Genomic DNA, 12,402 nt, shown 5'->3' with positions numbered 1-12,402 from the left:
TTCTAATTATTATTTAATATTTTAATTGATTAAATAAAGAACAAGTATTTAGATGTAATGCCAAGTCTCAATAATTTCATACGTTGTTGAGAAAATTTACCGTGTTTAACCGACCATATTAGATCCTCTAGTAAAAAGTAATTGTTTTATTTATTTGTTTTTAATAATAATGCAAGGCGTGCACAAAATAAATTTGTAGCAGGTAGCAAATGATCCAAATTCTTAACGGACCTACCTGGCAAAACATCCATTTGACTTTGACTTTTTTTTTATTATGTCTAAAAGAAATAATTTTTCATTTTTATGGCACACCAAATTATTTAATTTATTGTTAATTACTAAAACAAAATTATGTTTTTATTTAGAGTTTGTTTGAAATTTTTTATTTTTTTATGAATTAAAATGTTATTTTATATTTATAATTAAAATTATATTTAATAAAATAATTTATAAATAAGTGATTTAAGTTTAAATAAAAGTTAAATAAAACATAAACTTAAAAAAAAATATTATTTTTTAAATGATTCATCAATGTGAATGATATTATAAAATGAATAGTCGTTTAAATACAATCGACAAAAATATTACATTTATGAAAAAAACTACACAAATAATACAAAATTAATATGTGCAGAAATCTTTCAAAAGAAAAAAGGAAAATGAACTCTTCGATTTCAGTTGGCTTCCCACATCGAACCTCGTATAATGGTAAAAGTATAATGTTAAGAGGGATAAGATTGACTATATATGATTTCTCTAAGACAATTATATATATATATATATATATAAATTATGGATGAATTAGGGGTGGGCTTAAGCCCACCTCACCATAAGCTCGGTTCGTCCTATATATATATATATCAATAATTCAAATAACTACCTTACCCCAAACTAGGACTTAGGGCATTTCCATCTTTTGGTATTTGACTAAAATGGTTGTTAGTTTATATAAGCTGTAAAGTTGGGTAGTTTGATGGTTTTTCTCCAAATAAAAAACTATGCGGGTGATTTTTTTTTATATTAACATTGTTTGGAAAAAATAAATATTTTACAACAATTTTATTACATCTGAAATTGTTCCCTTACGAGCTTAATGATCAAGCTGATCCATACAAATAAATTGAATAATAGAAATCTTCTAATTGTTTAATTAAATGGTTGATAAGTAGTTTTTGCATATAACAATACAAATCAAACATATTATTAAAACCTTAAAACACTCTTAACCAAGAGAGTCTGCATCTCTAAATTTGATAGGGTTGTCATTTTTTAAAATTAAAACAATACAATCAACCAAAATCATTTAGAATAATAGTAAACTCAGCCAGTTTGCAGTCATTTTAAACTGTCAATCTAGCTAGTGTTTTTTTTTATTCTTATATATTTTCGGTGAGTAATCGCTGTAATAACTTTCACCTTAATTTATCTCTTGTTATATGAAGAAATTGTCAACTTCAATTTTTATTTATCGTGCCAAAAATACTATTGTTGCTCATTGGTTGATTAAATAAATATGCCACATGTATGATCCCGATTCCCGATCAATCTACTACCTTGGAATTTGAAACGTGTTGCAATTCAATAATATTTTATAAATATAATTTTTAACCCTTTTTTTCTTTTAAATAAAAAATAAAATAGATCTGAAAATAATAATTAAACCCACCCCTCACCTCAATATTGTTGGATTAAAATTATCCATTGTCACTTGGAATGTCGCGCTTTTTTGTTTAATAAACTATTAATTTCCCTCCAAAATATATTATCCAGAAAACAAAAAGCAGGCGGCGCCAGACAAAATATTAATTACTTAAATAAATAAATAGAGATAAGAGAAACCATAATGTCACATTATTCAATAAAAAGTCCGTAGTTTTATATGTTCAATAAAATTAAAAGCTATTGGTTTTATATCCCCACATTACATACACTTGCTTATAAATGGCAGCAAAATCTAGTAATCTTTCATTTCATTGGAGGAAGAGTTACAAGTGAGTTCGTCTATAACTTATAAACCAAATTAAGCGCCATATGATGTTTGTTCCTAATTCAATACTTCCCTTGTTCATAGTCGCACTCTTTGTGGCGGCTCAAGCCATAGTACCGCCCAATGCCACCTTCAAATACATAAACGAAGGCTCATTCGGCGAATACATTGTCGAGTACTCGGCCGATTATCGTACCCTTAATATTGGAAAATTTCCTTTCCTTCTTTGTTTCTACAATACAACCCCCGATGCCTTCATATTGGGCCTACGAATGGGCAATCGCCATTCCGAGTCCCTCATGAGATGGGTTTGGGACGCTAATCGGGCTAAGCCCGTACGCCAGAATGCGTCCCTTACGCTTTCAAGTGACGGGAATCTCGTTCTTGCTGACGTGGATGGCACGCTGGCATGGCATACCGATACGGCTAACAAAGGTGTTGTTGGGCTTGATTTACTTCCGAATGGGAATTTGGTTCTGTTTAATGCAAAAGGAGAATTTGTATGGCAAAGTTTTGATCACCCAACAGATACACTTTTAGTGGGCCAGTCCATACGACCCACTACCGGCCCAAGTAAGCTAGTAAGCCGATTGTCAGCCAATGACCCTTCTGATGGACCTTATAGCTTTGGTACGGAAGGGAGATTCATAACCATGGTCTATCAAACTACAAATGCAAAAAATAAACCATTAACCTATTACAAGTTCGACGTGTTTGGGCCCGCCACAAAGGGCTCACTAGCCATCCTGGATTTCCAGTCTGAACCCGAGTGGGGAGAGTCCAACGCTCACGAGCTTCGGTTCGGAGTGAGCATGGACATTTTCCAGAGCTCAGGGACCCTGATACTATCAAGGCCTAAGTACAACACAACTTACTCGATGCTGAGAGTTGACATAGATGGCAATCTGAGGATATACACGTACGATCCCAACGTATCCTGGGGGGCATGGGAGGTCACGTTTCAACTATTCGATAAGGAAGAGAGGTGGGGCATATCTACAAGCGAGTGTCAGTTGCCAAGACGATGTGGGGCTCTTGGTGTGTGTGAAGAAAGCCAATGCGTGGCTTGCCCAAGCCCGTCAGGCCTGTTGGGCTGGAACAAGGCTTGCAGCCCTCCCACGGCACCGTCGTGCAAAGGAGGTGCCAAGGTTGGGTACTACAAGGTGGTGGGCGTGGAGCATTTCACGAGTGCGTACAAGGATGGAGCTGGGCCAGTTAAGTTAGCCGATTGTAGAGACAAGTGTAGTCGAGACTGCAAGTGTTTGGGATTTTTCTACCGAGAAGATTCATCCAAATGTTTGTTGGCTCCCAACTTGGGCACCTTGGTTCAAGTCTCCAATTCAGCTCATGTTGCCTACATCAAGCAAGCCGAATGAAGTTGATTTCGATCTTATTATTTATGTTTCTATTTTAAGTATTGTCTTCGTTTTTAAGTATAAACTATCTCTGACACATACTAAATAATGTGTTGTTGGGTTGAATTGAATAAAGTTTTAATAATATTAGTGAGAAGGCAAATGTTTCATAGTTCAAATTTTATGGAAAATCAAAGCACACTAGTCATGAGTAAAATTAATTAATTAGGAGAAAAAGTATCACTTTAAGTAATTAATTATAGTGTAATCATCATGGATTTAGAAGGGAACATTAAATTAATTTAATATTGATTAGTGAAGCTTAGGCTATGTTACCTAATAGTTAGACTTATTGGAGCCCATTTAGAAGGTAATGGAATAATGGAGTCATTCACAAATTTTACGAAATGACCTCCAAAATAGTCTTATTTTCAAAAAAACAAAAACAATAGAGTTGAGTAAAGTTTACAAAAGTAACCTTTTATCCCTAGCAAAAGACCCTGACAAAAATAATTATTCTTTCTCTTATTCATTCTCTTCTCTTCTCTTCATTCTACGGCTACGAACAGACGAACCACCTTCCCTCCCTCAGCGCAACGAGCCGTCCAAGCCAGGCTCGGACCTGCTGTGTAATAAGTGAGGCAATTGCCTCAGGCCTAAATTTTTTTATGGGCACTAAAATCTTCAAAAAAAAATTATAATGATATGTTCATGGACTTATTTTTAAAAAGCCCATAAATAATAATTAATAATCTATATATCAATTATAAGCCCTAACTTAATTTGTATCCAAAAAAATAAAAATAAAAAACACTATATTACTTGGAGAAAAGAATCGCACGATTCCCATTTATCAACAAAATGAAGGAAAAAGAAAAAAAAAATAAGAACAAGCATTCTGGAAAAAGAAAAGGAAACACTTCCCCCAAACCCCAAGTCCGTCGTCGATCCTCCAGCTTGCCGAAATCGGAGCAGAAAACTCGGTCGTCTCCTTCCACGAGCTCTTGGCCTTTTTTCGCTCGTTCCAGCCTTGTTTCTCGGCACTACGCCGCTGCCCACTAGAGTTCTTCCTCCGATTTCGGTGAGATTTTGGTTCGGTTTATTTGATGATTTTTGGTTGTTGAGGACTTGTCTGGTGAAATGATGGATTCACAATCTGTATATTGCATTATTGCATAGCGGAAGTGCAACATTGTGGTTAATCATAGATTCATAGAATGATGGTTAATCTATAAATTTTTAATGCAGATTAGCATTTAGAGTTTTATCAAGCATGCCTCTTATAAGAAAACAATTGTCTGGGGCAGAAAAAAGAAAGAAAAAACATAAGGAAGATGCTTTAATTCAAAACCAAGTAGGAAGCCTTAATAAGTATTTCACAAGCGATCAAATAGTAGAGCAAGTGAACCAGAATGAAATCGATGATAAATTGAATGATCGGAAACATGGTGAATTGAATGAACTTCGCAATGAAGACCCAAAACAGTCTGAAAATGAGAACGATGTAAGTATGCCTAAAAGTGAAAGTGATGGAGATATAAATCAAAAGATTTTGTTTACTTTAAATGTTGATGATCCGGGAAATTGGGACAAAATGCAAAATATTAGGGACTTTTTGGTTGAAAGAGGTCCTAAAAGATATGATGATATTTTGTTTTCTCTTAATAACACTGGAAGACATTTCAATCCATCACATTATAAGAGACAATTGACAAATAGTGAGAAAAGTGACAAAATATGGTTAGTGTACTCTATTTCTATGGACAAGATCTACTGTTTTTGTTGCAAGTTATTCAAAACTCAGAGAACCATGGCGAAACTTGGTTATATGGCTGACGAAGGATACAAAGATTGGAAGAATATCAGTCGATGCCTCAATCTTCATGAAACTAGTAAAGATCATGTTGATTGTATGACTAGTTGGATTGAATTAGAAAGAAGACTTCAAAAGAAAAAGACAATTGATGAAAATGTGCAAACTTGATCAATACTTTCGCTTCAAAAAATGTGAGACGAGTAATATTCAAGTGACTGTACTAGTTCAGAACATGAATTTTATATTTTGTTTGGATCTTCTTTGTTTTTTTAGTATTTACTTATGACATATTGTTTTGATGATATTTTATTTCTATAATTCATGTTATAAATATTATTATATTTAAATCGATAAAAAATATATGTATGAATATTAAGCTTTGAGAGCACCAAGTTTTGTGTTCGCCTCAGATCTCGAAATCTCAGGTCCGACACTGGTCCAAGCAAACGCCGCCGAGACGCTTACGAAAAATAATAAAAAAAATTTCATCTGCGAAAAATGTAATTTTCGCAGGCACAAATGCATTTTCGCGGGCGCAAATGTATTTTTCGCAGGCAAAAAAAAATAATTTCAGTGACGAAAATACAATTGTCGCCTACGCTTGCTTTAGCAATCAATAACCACAGTATGAACAATATTTTCAGCTATAACAATATAAATAATATTTTCAGTTATAACAATAATATGATCAATATAAACAATATGAACAATGTTTATCCATCAGCAGAATGCTACAGTCGTGGGGATAACAGACGTGGGGGATAACAGACGTCAGGGAGAGGGGAAGCAGACGTCTCGGCGTCGTTTGCTTGGACCTATCGGCGTTGGCGGGGGATCGTTTGCTAGTTGCTTGAAGGTGGCTCGTTTGCTCGTTGCTTGAAGGTGGTTAATGGCCGTAGAGAATGAAGGAAGAGAGGGATGAAGGAATAGAAAATGGAAAGAAGAGAAGAGGGAAGAAAAATATTTTTAACAGGGGTATAATTGTCTTTTGCCAGGGGCAAAAGGTTACTTTTGCGAACTTTACTCTCCCCTGTTGTTTTTAGAAATAAGACTATTATGAAGGTCATTTCGATCAAATTTCCCATTCACGTTATATCATTAGTCATTACATTTTATTTTTGACAATAACAAAAAAAAAGGTTAGAAACATTGAATAAAGAAAAATAAATAAAAAAAATTCAACATAAAATGATAAACTATAAACACATCAAAATTGAATATATACTTGATACTGCCAATAAACCTAATCATTTTGTTTCTTTTTTTTCTTATTTATTTTCCCTCTAAAATACTAACAATAAGGGCTTGTTTGAGGTTGTATTATTTTTCTTTTATCAAAAATTGTTAAAATCTTGAAAAATAATAAATGTAAATTAAAATTGTATTATTCAAATTATTACTACAAACAATTACGTCTCATTTATATAAAAGAAATTCATTATTAATTAATTATAATTAACAAACTACTTAACAAATATTAAAACTAACTAGCATGTATCATGTGCATTTGCACGACTAATAATATAAAAAACCGTGAAAAAAATATTACGATAAAAATGTGATAACATTTTTAATTTTATTTTTAACCGTTTTAAGTTTATGGGCGGGTCAACCCATAATCTGACTCAAATATCTATTTACTCTCACATTGCAAAACGATCTCTAAAATAATTGATACACTTTGATTCATCAACTCAATTAGTTTGACCTCTAAAGTCCACTTCTTTCTCATACTACGAGTAAAAGGAAAAATGTAAATACTACATTAAAAGTAACTCATGCGAGATTTACTATATCCATATGAATTATGTCACATATCTTTATAAATATGACGAAATTCTTCCATTATTGATCACTAATAATAGTGAAATCTATAGCACAGAGTCAAAAGAGAATTATGACCAATTAAAAACTATTTATGAATCACCGCGTTCATCAAATTTAGTGATGAATTTAGCCTAGTTAGTTAAAGGGTTGTACTTATTTTGTTAGGTTATAAGTTCGAACCATAAATATAACATTTTTTATTTTATTTTTAACCGTTTTAAATTTATGGGCGTGTCAATCCATAATCCGACTAAAGTATTTATTTATGTAAAAATTGAACTTATATTGTTAAAATGTTCTACGTTCATTAAATTTAGTGTTTAATTTAAAATATAAAGTTCTATTAACCTAATTGGTTAAAGAGACGTATTTGTTTTTAAATATTTTAAAAATTAAGAATTATTATTATATATATATATATATATATATATATATATATATTTTAGAATGGTTAACTAGACTTTAATGAATTATCCACTCTCAATTATTTGACTAATAATATAATATGATTTTTTTTTTTTTATGAAAATGTTATTATTAAATTATTGATCAAGTAATGTTGTTGATGACGTCATCAATTAACCGGCCTAGACAGACATACGAAGACCCTCCTTCGATCACGGCAGTCCGGCATTCCTCGGTCGTTTTCTTCACCCTTTCGCTCCCAACTTCCATCAATCGCCGAATCGCGTTCTCAATCACCGTCGCCGCCACGATATTCTCGCCGTCGTCGTCTTCTTCTAATCCACTAAATCTCTTCCTATAATCCATCTTAATTTCCACCGCCACTTCCAATTCCTTCACCAGTATGAACGCATTCATCTGTTGCTCCGCGTGCAACGGCCAAGTCGCGACCGGCACACCGCACCACAACCCTTCAAGCGTCGAATTCCACCCACAATGCGACACGAATCCCCCCACCGCGTTATGCGACAAAACCTCAACTTGTGGTGCCCATCCAATCAATTTCCCCATTTCTCCCGTCCTTTCCAAGAACCCTTCCGGCAGGACCTCACTCGGGTCCTCGTATTCCTTCGCAAGGGTACGCTTGTTTTCAATTGACGGCCTTCTCAATGACCACAAGAACCGGTGCCCGCTACGCTCGAGCGCCACCGCGATCTCCTTCACTTGTGCCTCCTTGAATGTGCCCATACTCCCGAAACAGAGGAACACCACCGACGAATGCGGCTGATTGTCCAACCACCGCATGATCTCGTCGTGCTTCTCTCCCACGTTCTTCTTATGATTGAGAATCGGACCCACTGGATAAATTGGTGGAACCTTCTCATCGCCGGAGAGGACTCTAATCGCCCGAGACTCAATCTCAGTGAATGTATTTACCACAATGCCATTGGCCAAACTAAACTTTTTAGGCAGGTCAAGCATCAGGGTGGAGCCACTACCCTTGTCGATGCACGCTAAAGGAAGCATCTTGGCCGGAAACGGATTGGAGAAGATGGGCATGTCGAGAAAGGCGTCCGACTTCATAAATTCAGACTCGTCCCTCCCTTGTTCGTCTCTTAAGGAACTCATATAGTAAATCAGGCCAAGAAAAGAAGCCCCGGAAGGATTGTAGATATAACTAGGAACATCAAACTCCTTTGCCATGTCAACCAAAGAAGCACAGAACATATCGACGAAGATCCCCGCGAACTTACCTGAATCGGGCCGGCCGATGACCTCGGTCGTGATGGCTTCACGGATTATCGGCTTTTGGAACTCAATCGTGCTGGCAAATAATGGGACCGTGTTCTTGAATTTGGCGACGGAGTCTGGATCGGGTTCACGGAGATCAATGAATCGTATGTGGGTTTGGTCGAAATCGTCGTCGATGGATAACGATTTAGCGAATGAGCCCAGGTGGGTATTGGCACCGGGTCGTTTCATGAGGAAAACGATGATGGAGAGACGGTGGTCACGTGCGACTATGAGCTTGGCCATCTCCACCATGGATACAATATGGCCGACGCCTGGGGCTGGAATAAAAATCAGATCTATCTTCTTCTCCATCATAATTTATTTACTCTGCAGATTTTCTCGCCGTCGATCTAGCTAGTCCGGTCAGGCGGTCACCGATGGTCTTCGTTCATAGTAGTAAAAAGATGGATATTTAAGTCAGACTCATTCGATAACAGTTGGAATGAAACCAAACTTTTTGTCGGAAAATGATGACACTCTTGATGATTATTTCTCGATTTTATCAAAATAATCAACATAGTATTTTTTTTATCATCAATAAAATAATTTTATTTATTAAATTATATAACAAATTACTCATTATTTAAATATTTTTATTATTTACCAAAATAAGATTATTTAGATAATATATATCTAAAAAAAATATTTTTTTTTATCAAATCATATCAAATTGGTTTTACTTATTTTTTTTAAAATTAACTTTTAATAAAAAAAATTTTAACATCAAACTTGCTCTTAGGGATTTATTTTCATATTGGGTTTTCTTTAGGATTTGTTGGGATTTTTTTTATAAATATCTGGTTAGATAAATGTTATTTGTATTTTTAATTGGTTGAATTAGTTAAACGATAAATGTATAATGATAAATGTATGCACAAGTGTTATCTTAGTTAGTCAATGTCGTCTGTGTCTTAAGGATGTTGAGACGATCTCTCGTCTCCTTTTATATTGTAAGGGAGTCGCTAGTATTTTGAGTCTTCTTTGGAGTATTACTGATATTTATTGGATTATGTTAGGAACCATTGGTGCGTGTTGGGAAACGTGGATTGAGGCAACTAAATTTGAGGGTCTAAAACAATGGGGTTATATTCCTATTATTTTTTGTGGTAATTTAGTTGGAGAAAAGTTATTGAACCTTCAACATTCTCAAACGACTGTTGCGGATCCTTCACAATGTTATAATTTTAACATTATATGAGGTTCAAACGAATATCAGTCGGAGAGCTCATTGCCCTTTTGGAAGATCTCACCGCAAACGTTAATTTTGTATTATTTGTGTATTTTTTTTTACAAATGTAATGTTTTTGTTGTTTTCCTTAAACGAATATTCATTTCATAATATATAACATTGATCATTTTCAAAATAAAAATAGTAGAATGATAATTTTTTTTTTAAAGATATAGTGAGATATTTTAGTATTTTGTTGATGAAATAAGTGATTTTATAATTAGAATGATAGTGTGATGTAACATAGGGAGAATTTCTAAAAAAACAATAGATAAAATTAAAAAAATAAATTTTTAAAAAATCTATATCAAGCGCCGGGATGTGACGGGTTTACTTTAACCTTTTTTTTAAGAAGATGTGACAGATATTTCCTTATTACTGGAATTATGGAAACAATTGATATATTTTTTTAATCAATTATTATCATTTAATAAGAGTTGAACTCTACTTTGATATATTTCAATCATAAAGCTCTATAAACTATTGATGTAAAAAATTTTAAGGGTTAGGAATGGTTTAAATAGCTAACATATGTCATTTAGAAAGGAATGGTATTTAGAGATCTAAAACGCTCTTAAGAAATATTCGTCATTGTCAACCTAAGAACTTGCCAAGGTTCTTCAATCGGCTTCGAGGCTTGTTTCGAGCTTTTTTTTTTAAAAAAAAGTTTCATATTTTAAGTTACAGCATAATGAAAAAGCATTACATAAAAAGAAAAGAAATAAATAAATAAATAATAAAAAATGGTACTCAATAAGTTATCGAGCTCGTAAATTCTCGAAAAGAACGATTAACTCTCTGACAGACTCTATTGGTTTTCCTGAACGAATATTAAGAAGCGTCATAATAATAGTATTATGAATGATACGCATTAGACGACTGCGATCATTGAATGTTCAACGATTTCTCTTCAACTAGATAGTGCACCAAAAAATAATTGGGACGGTAACCTAAGTATGTAGTATTTCCATATTAGTCGCATCAATCCAAACTTCTCAGCAACTACACAAAAATTCGGGCATCACTCAATGAATTTTAGTAATACTTCATAAAAGACTCCAAATACTAGTCATCATTCGACAATCCAAAAGTAAAATTGTCGATTCAGCATCTTTGTAACACATACGACTAGTCATAATACAACATTTTTTCACGCACATATCAATCGTTAGAATCCATCATGAATAACGCTTCATTCAAAGAACGAGATATTAGATGGAATTTTTTACTCCCAAAATTTTTTCCAACAAAAATTATATAGAATTATCTTAACGAACAACTTGTAGTAATACCACACATAAAAATATTGATATCTTACCAATGCATAACATCTTATTTAGACGGTCACACTTGTTTGCGTCCTACCAAAAGTAAAACACTATTATGGGACGAAGTCTCCAAAATGTTTAATCTTCTTCTATTTTTAATTCGGCTACCCCCACATAGAAAATATCCATATCTTACCAATGCATTACATATTGTTCAAACGGTGACACTTTGTGCTATACCAAAAGTAAAACTCTATTATGGGACGAAGTCTTTATAATGTTTAATCTTCTTCTCTATTTCATTTGGCCACATAAACCACTAGACCGAGTATCAAATATGTCCTTAACTATGACATTTCTACATATAGCAATGGAAGCAAGCTCAAGATACGTCGTAGCTAGACTTTTGACAATACACCAAATATTGTCCCAAAATATAAAATCAAAGAACCACCCCTTTAATGAATCTAGACTAAGGATGACAATTTGAAACCGCCATGCGGTAACCAAATCGAATTGCCCCATTTGGGGCAGTTTTTCATCGAAATCGAATGAGATGGGGAGGGGATGATATTTGTGTTCTCCACCCCGACCCGCCCCGATCTCACCACGATTTTACCCTGAACACTATAAACACGATTAAATATATAAAATTACCAATATTTATTTATTCATTATATTTTAGAAAAGTTGTAAGTTTATTTCTTTATAATAATATAGAATTTCAATATATTATATTAAAAATTCCGTTTATATAGTGTTATTGTATACTTTTTGTTTTTTTAAAAAATGTTTTATAAACGATGCCTTGCGGGGATTCCCCGAAACTGAACGGGACAGAGATAATATTAAAACAATCCCTGAAATAAAAATGGAGCGGGGATGGTAAATGTATTCCCCGCCCTGAACCTCCATAATCCCATCCCTATTCTATACTATTCATGAAAACTTTTCCACATAGAATAAATTCTCCTCCAAATGTAACACCCCACTAGATATTTAGACATTTTGGTAAACCAACTAAACCAATCATTATCATATTTACATTTGATTATCGATGCCTAAAGACTATTCGGCTTCATTGCAAATCTACTACACCATTTTGATATAAGAGAGCTTTATTAAAATAAATAAGATTATCGAATATATAGACCTCCTTGATCTATAAAACATTTAACCTTATCTCAACTAACTATATAACTAAACGATAATTTAGAAAATCC

The 12,402-nt window shown here is 33.7% G+C and overlaps 3 protein-coding genes across 3 annotated transcripts; 2 read left to right on the top strand and 1 right to left on the bottom strand.

Moving 5' to 3' along the window:
• The first annotated feature begins 2,031 nt into the window (after positions 1 to 2,031).
• Positions 2,032 to 3,363, top strand: LOC124911200 (epidermis-specific secreted glycoprotein EP1-like). Its single transcript, XM_047451654.1, has one exon. The coding sequence runs from the start codon at positions 2,032 to 2,034 to the stop codon at positions 3,361 to 3,363; it is 1,332 nt and encodes a 443-aa protein (XP_047307610.1).
• Positions 3,364 to 4,852: 1,489 nt separating this feature from the next.
• LOC124911190 (zinc finger MYM-type protein 5-like) lies at positions 4,853 to 5,326 on the top strand. Its single transcript, XM_047451644.1, has one exon. The coding sequence runs from the start codon at positions 4,853 to 4,855 to the stop codon at positions 5,324 to 5,326; it is 474 nt and encodes a 157-aa protein (XP_047307600.1).
• Positions 5,327 to 7,504: 2,178 nt separating this feature from the next.
• On the bottom strand, positions 7,505 to 9,046 carry LOC124915437 (anthocyanidin 3-O-glucosyltransferase 2-like). Its single transcript, XM_047456153.1, has one exon. It carries the CDS (start codon positions 8,996 to 8,998, stop codon positions 7,535 to 7,537), a length of 1,464 nt encoding a protein of 487 aa, XP_047312109.1. The 5' UTR covers positions 8,999 to 9,046; the 3' UTR covers positions 7,505 to 7,534.
• Positions 9,047 to 12,402: the final 3,356 nt, after the last annotated feature.

The sequence above is a fragment of the Impatiens glandulifera genome, chromosome 1 (assembly GCF_907164915.1).
Source record: "Impatiens glandulifera chromosome 1, dImpGla2.1, whole genome shotgun sequence".
Taxonomy (NCBI): Eukaryota; Viridiplantae; Streptophyta; class Magnoliopsida; order Ericales; family Balsaminaceae; genus Impatiens; species Impatiens glandulifera.
This window is presented reverse-complemented; position numbering and strand designations above follow the sequence as displayed.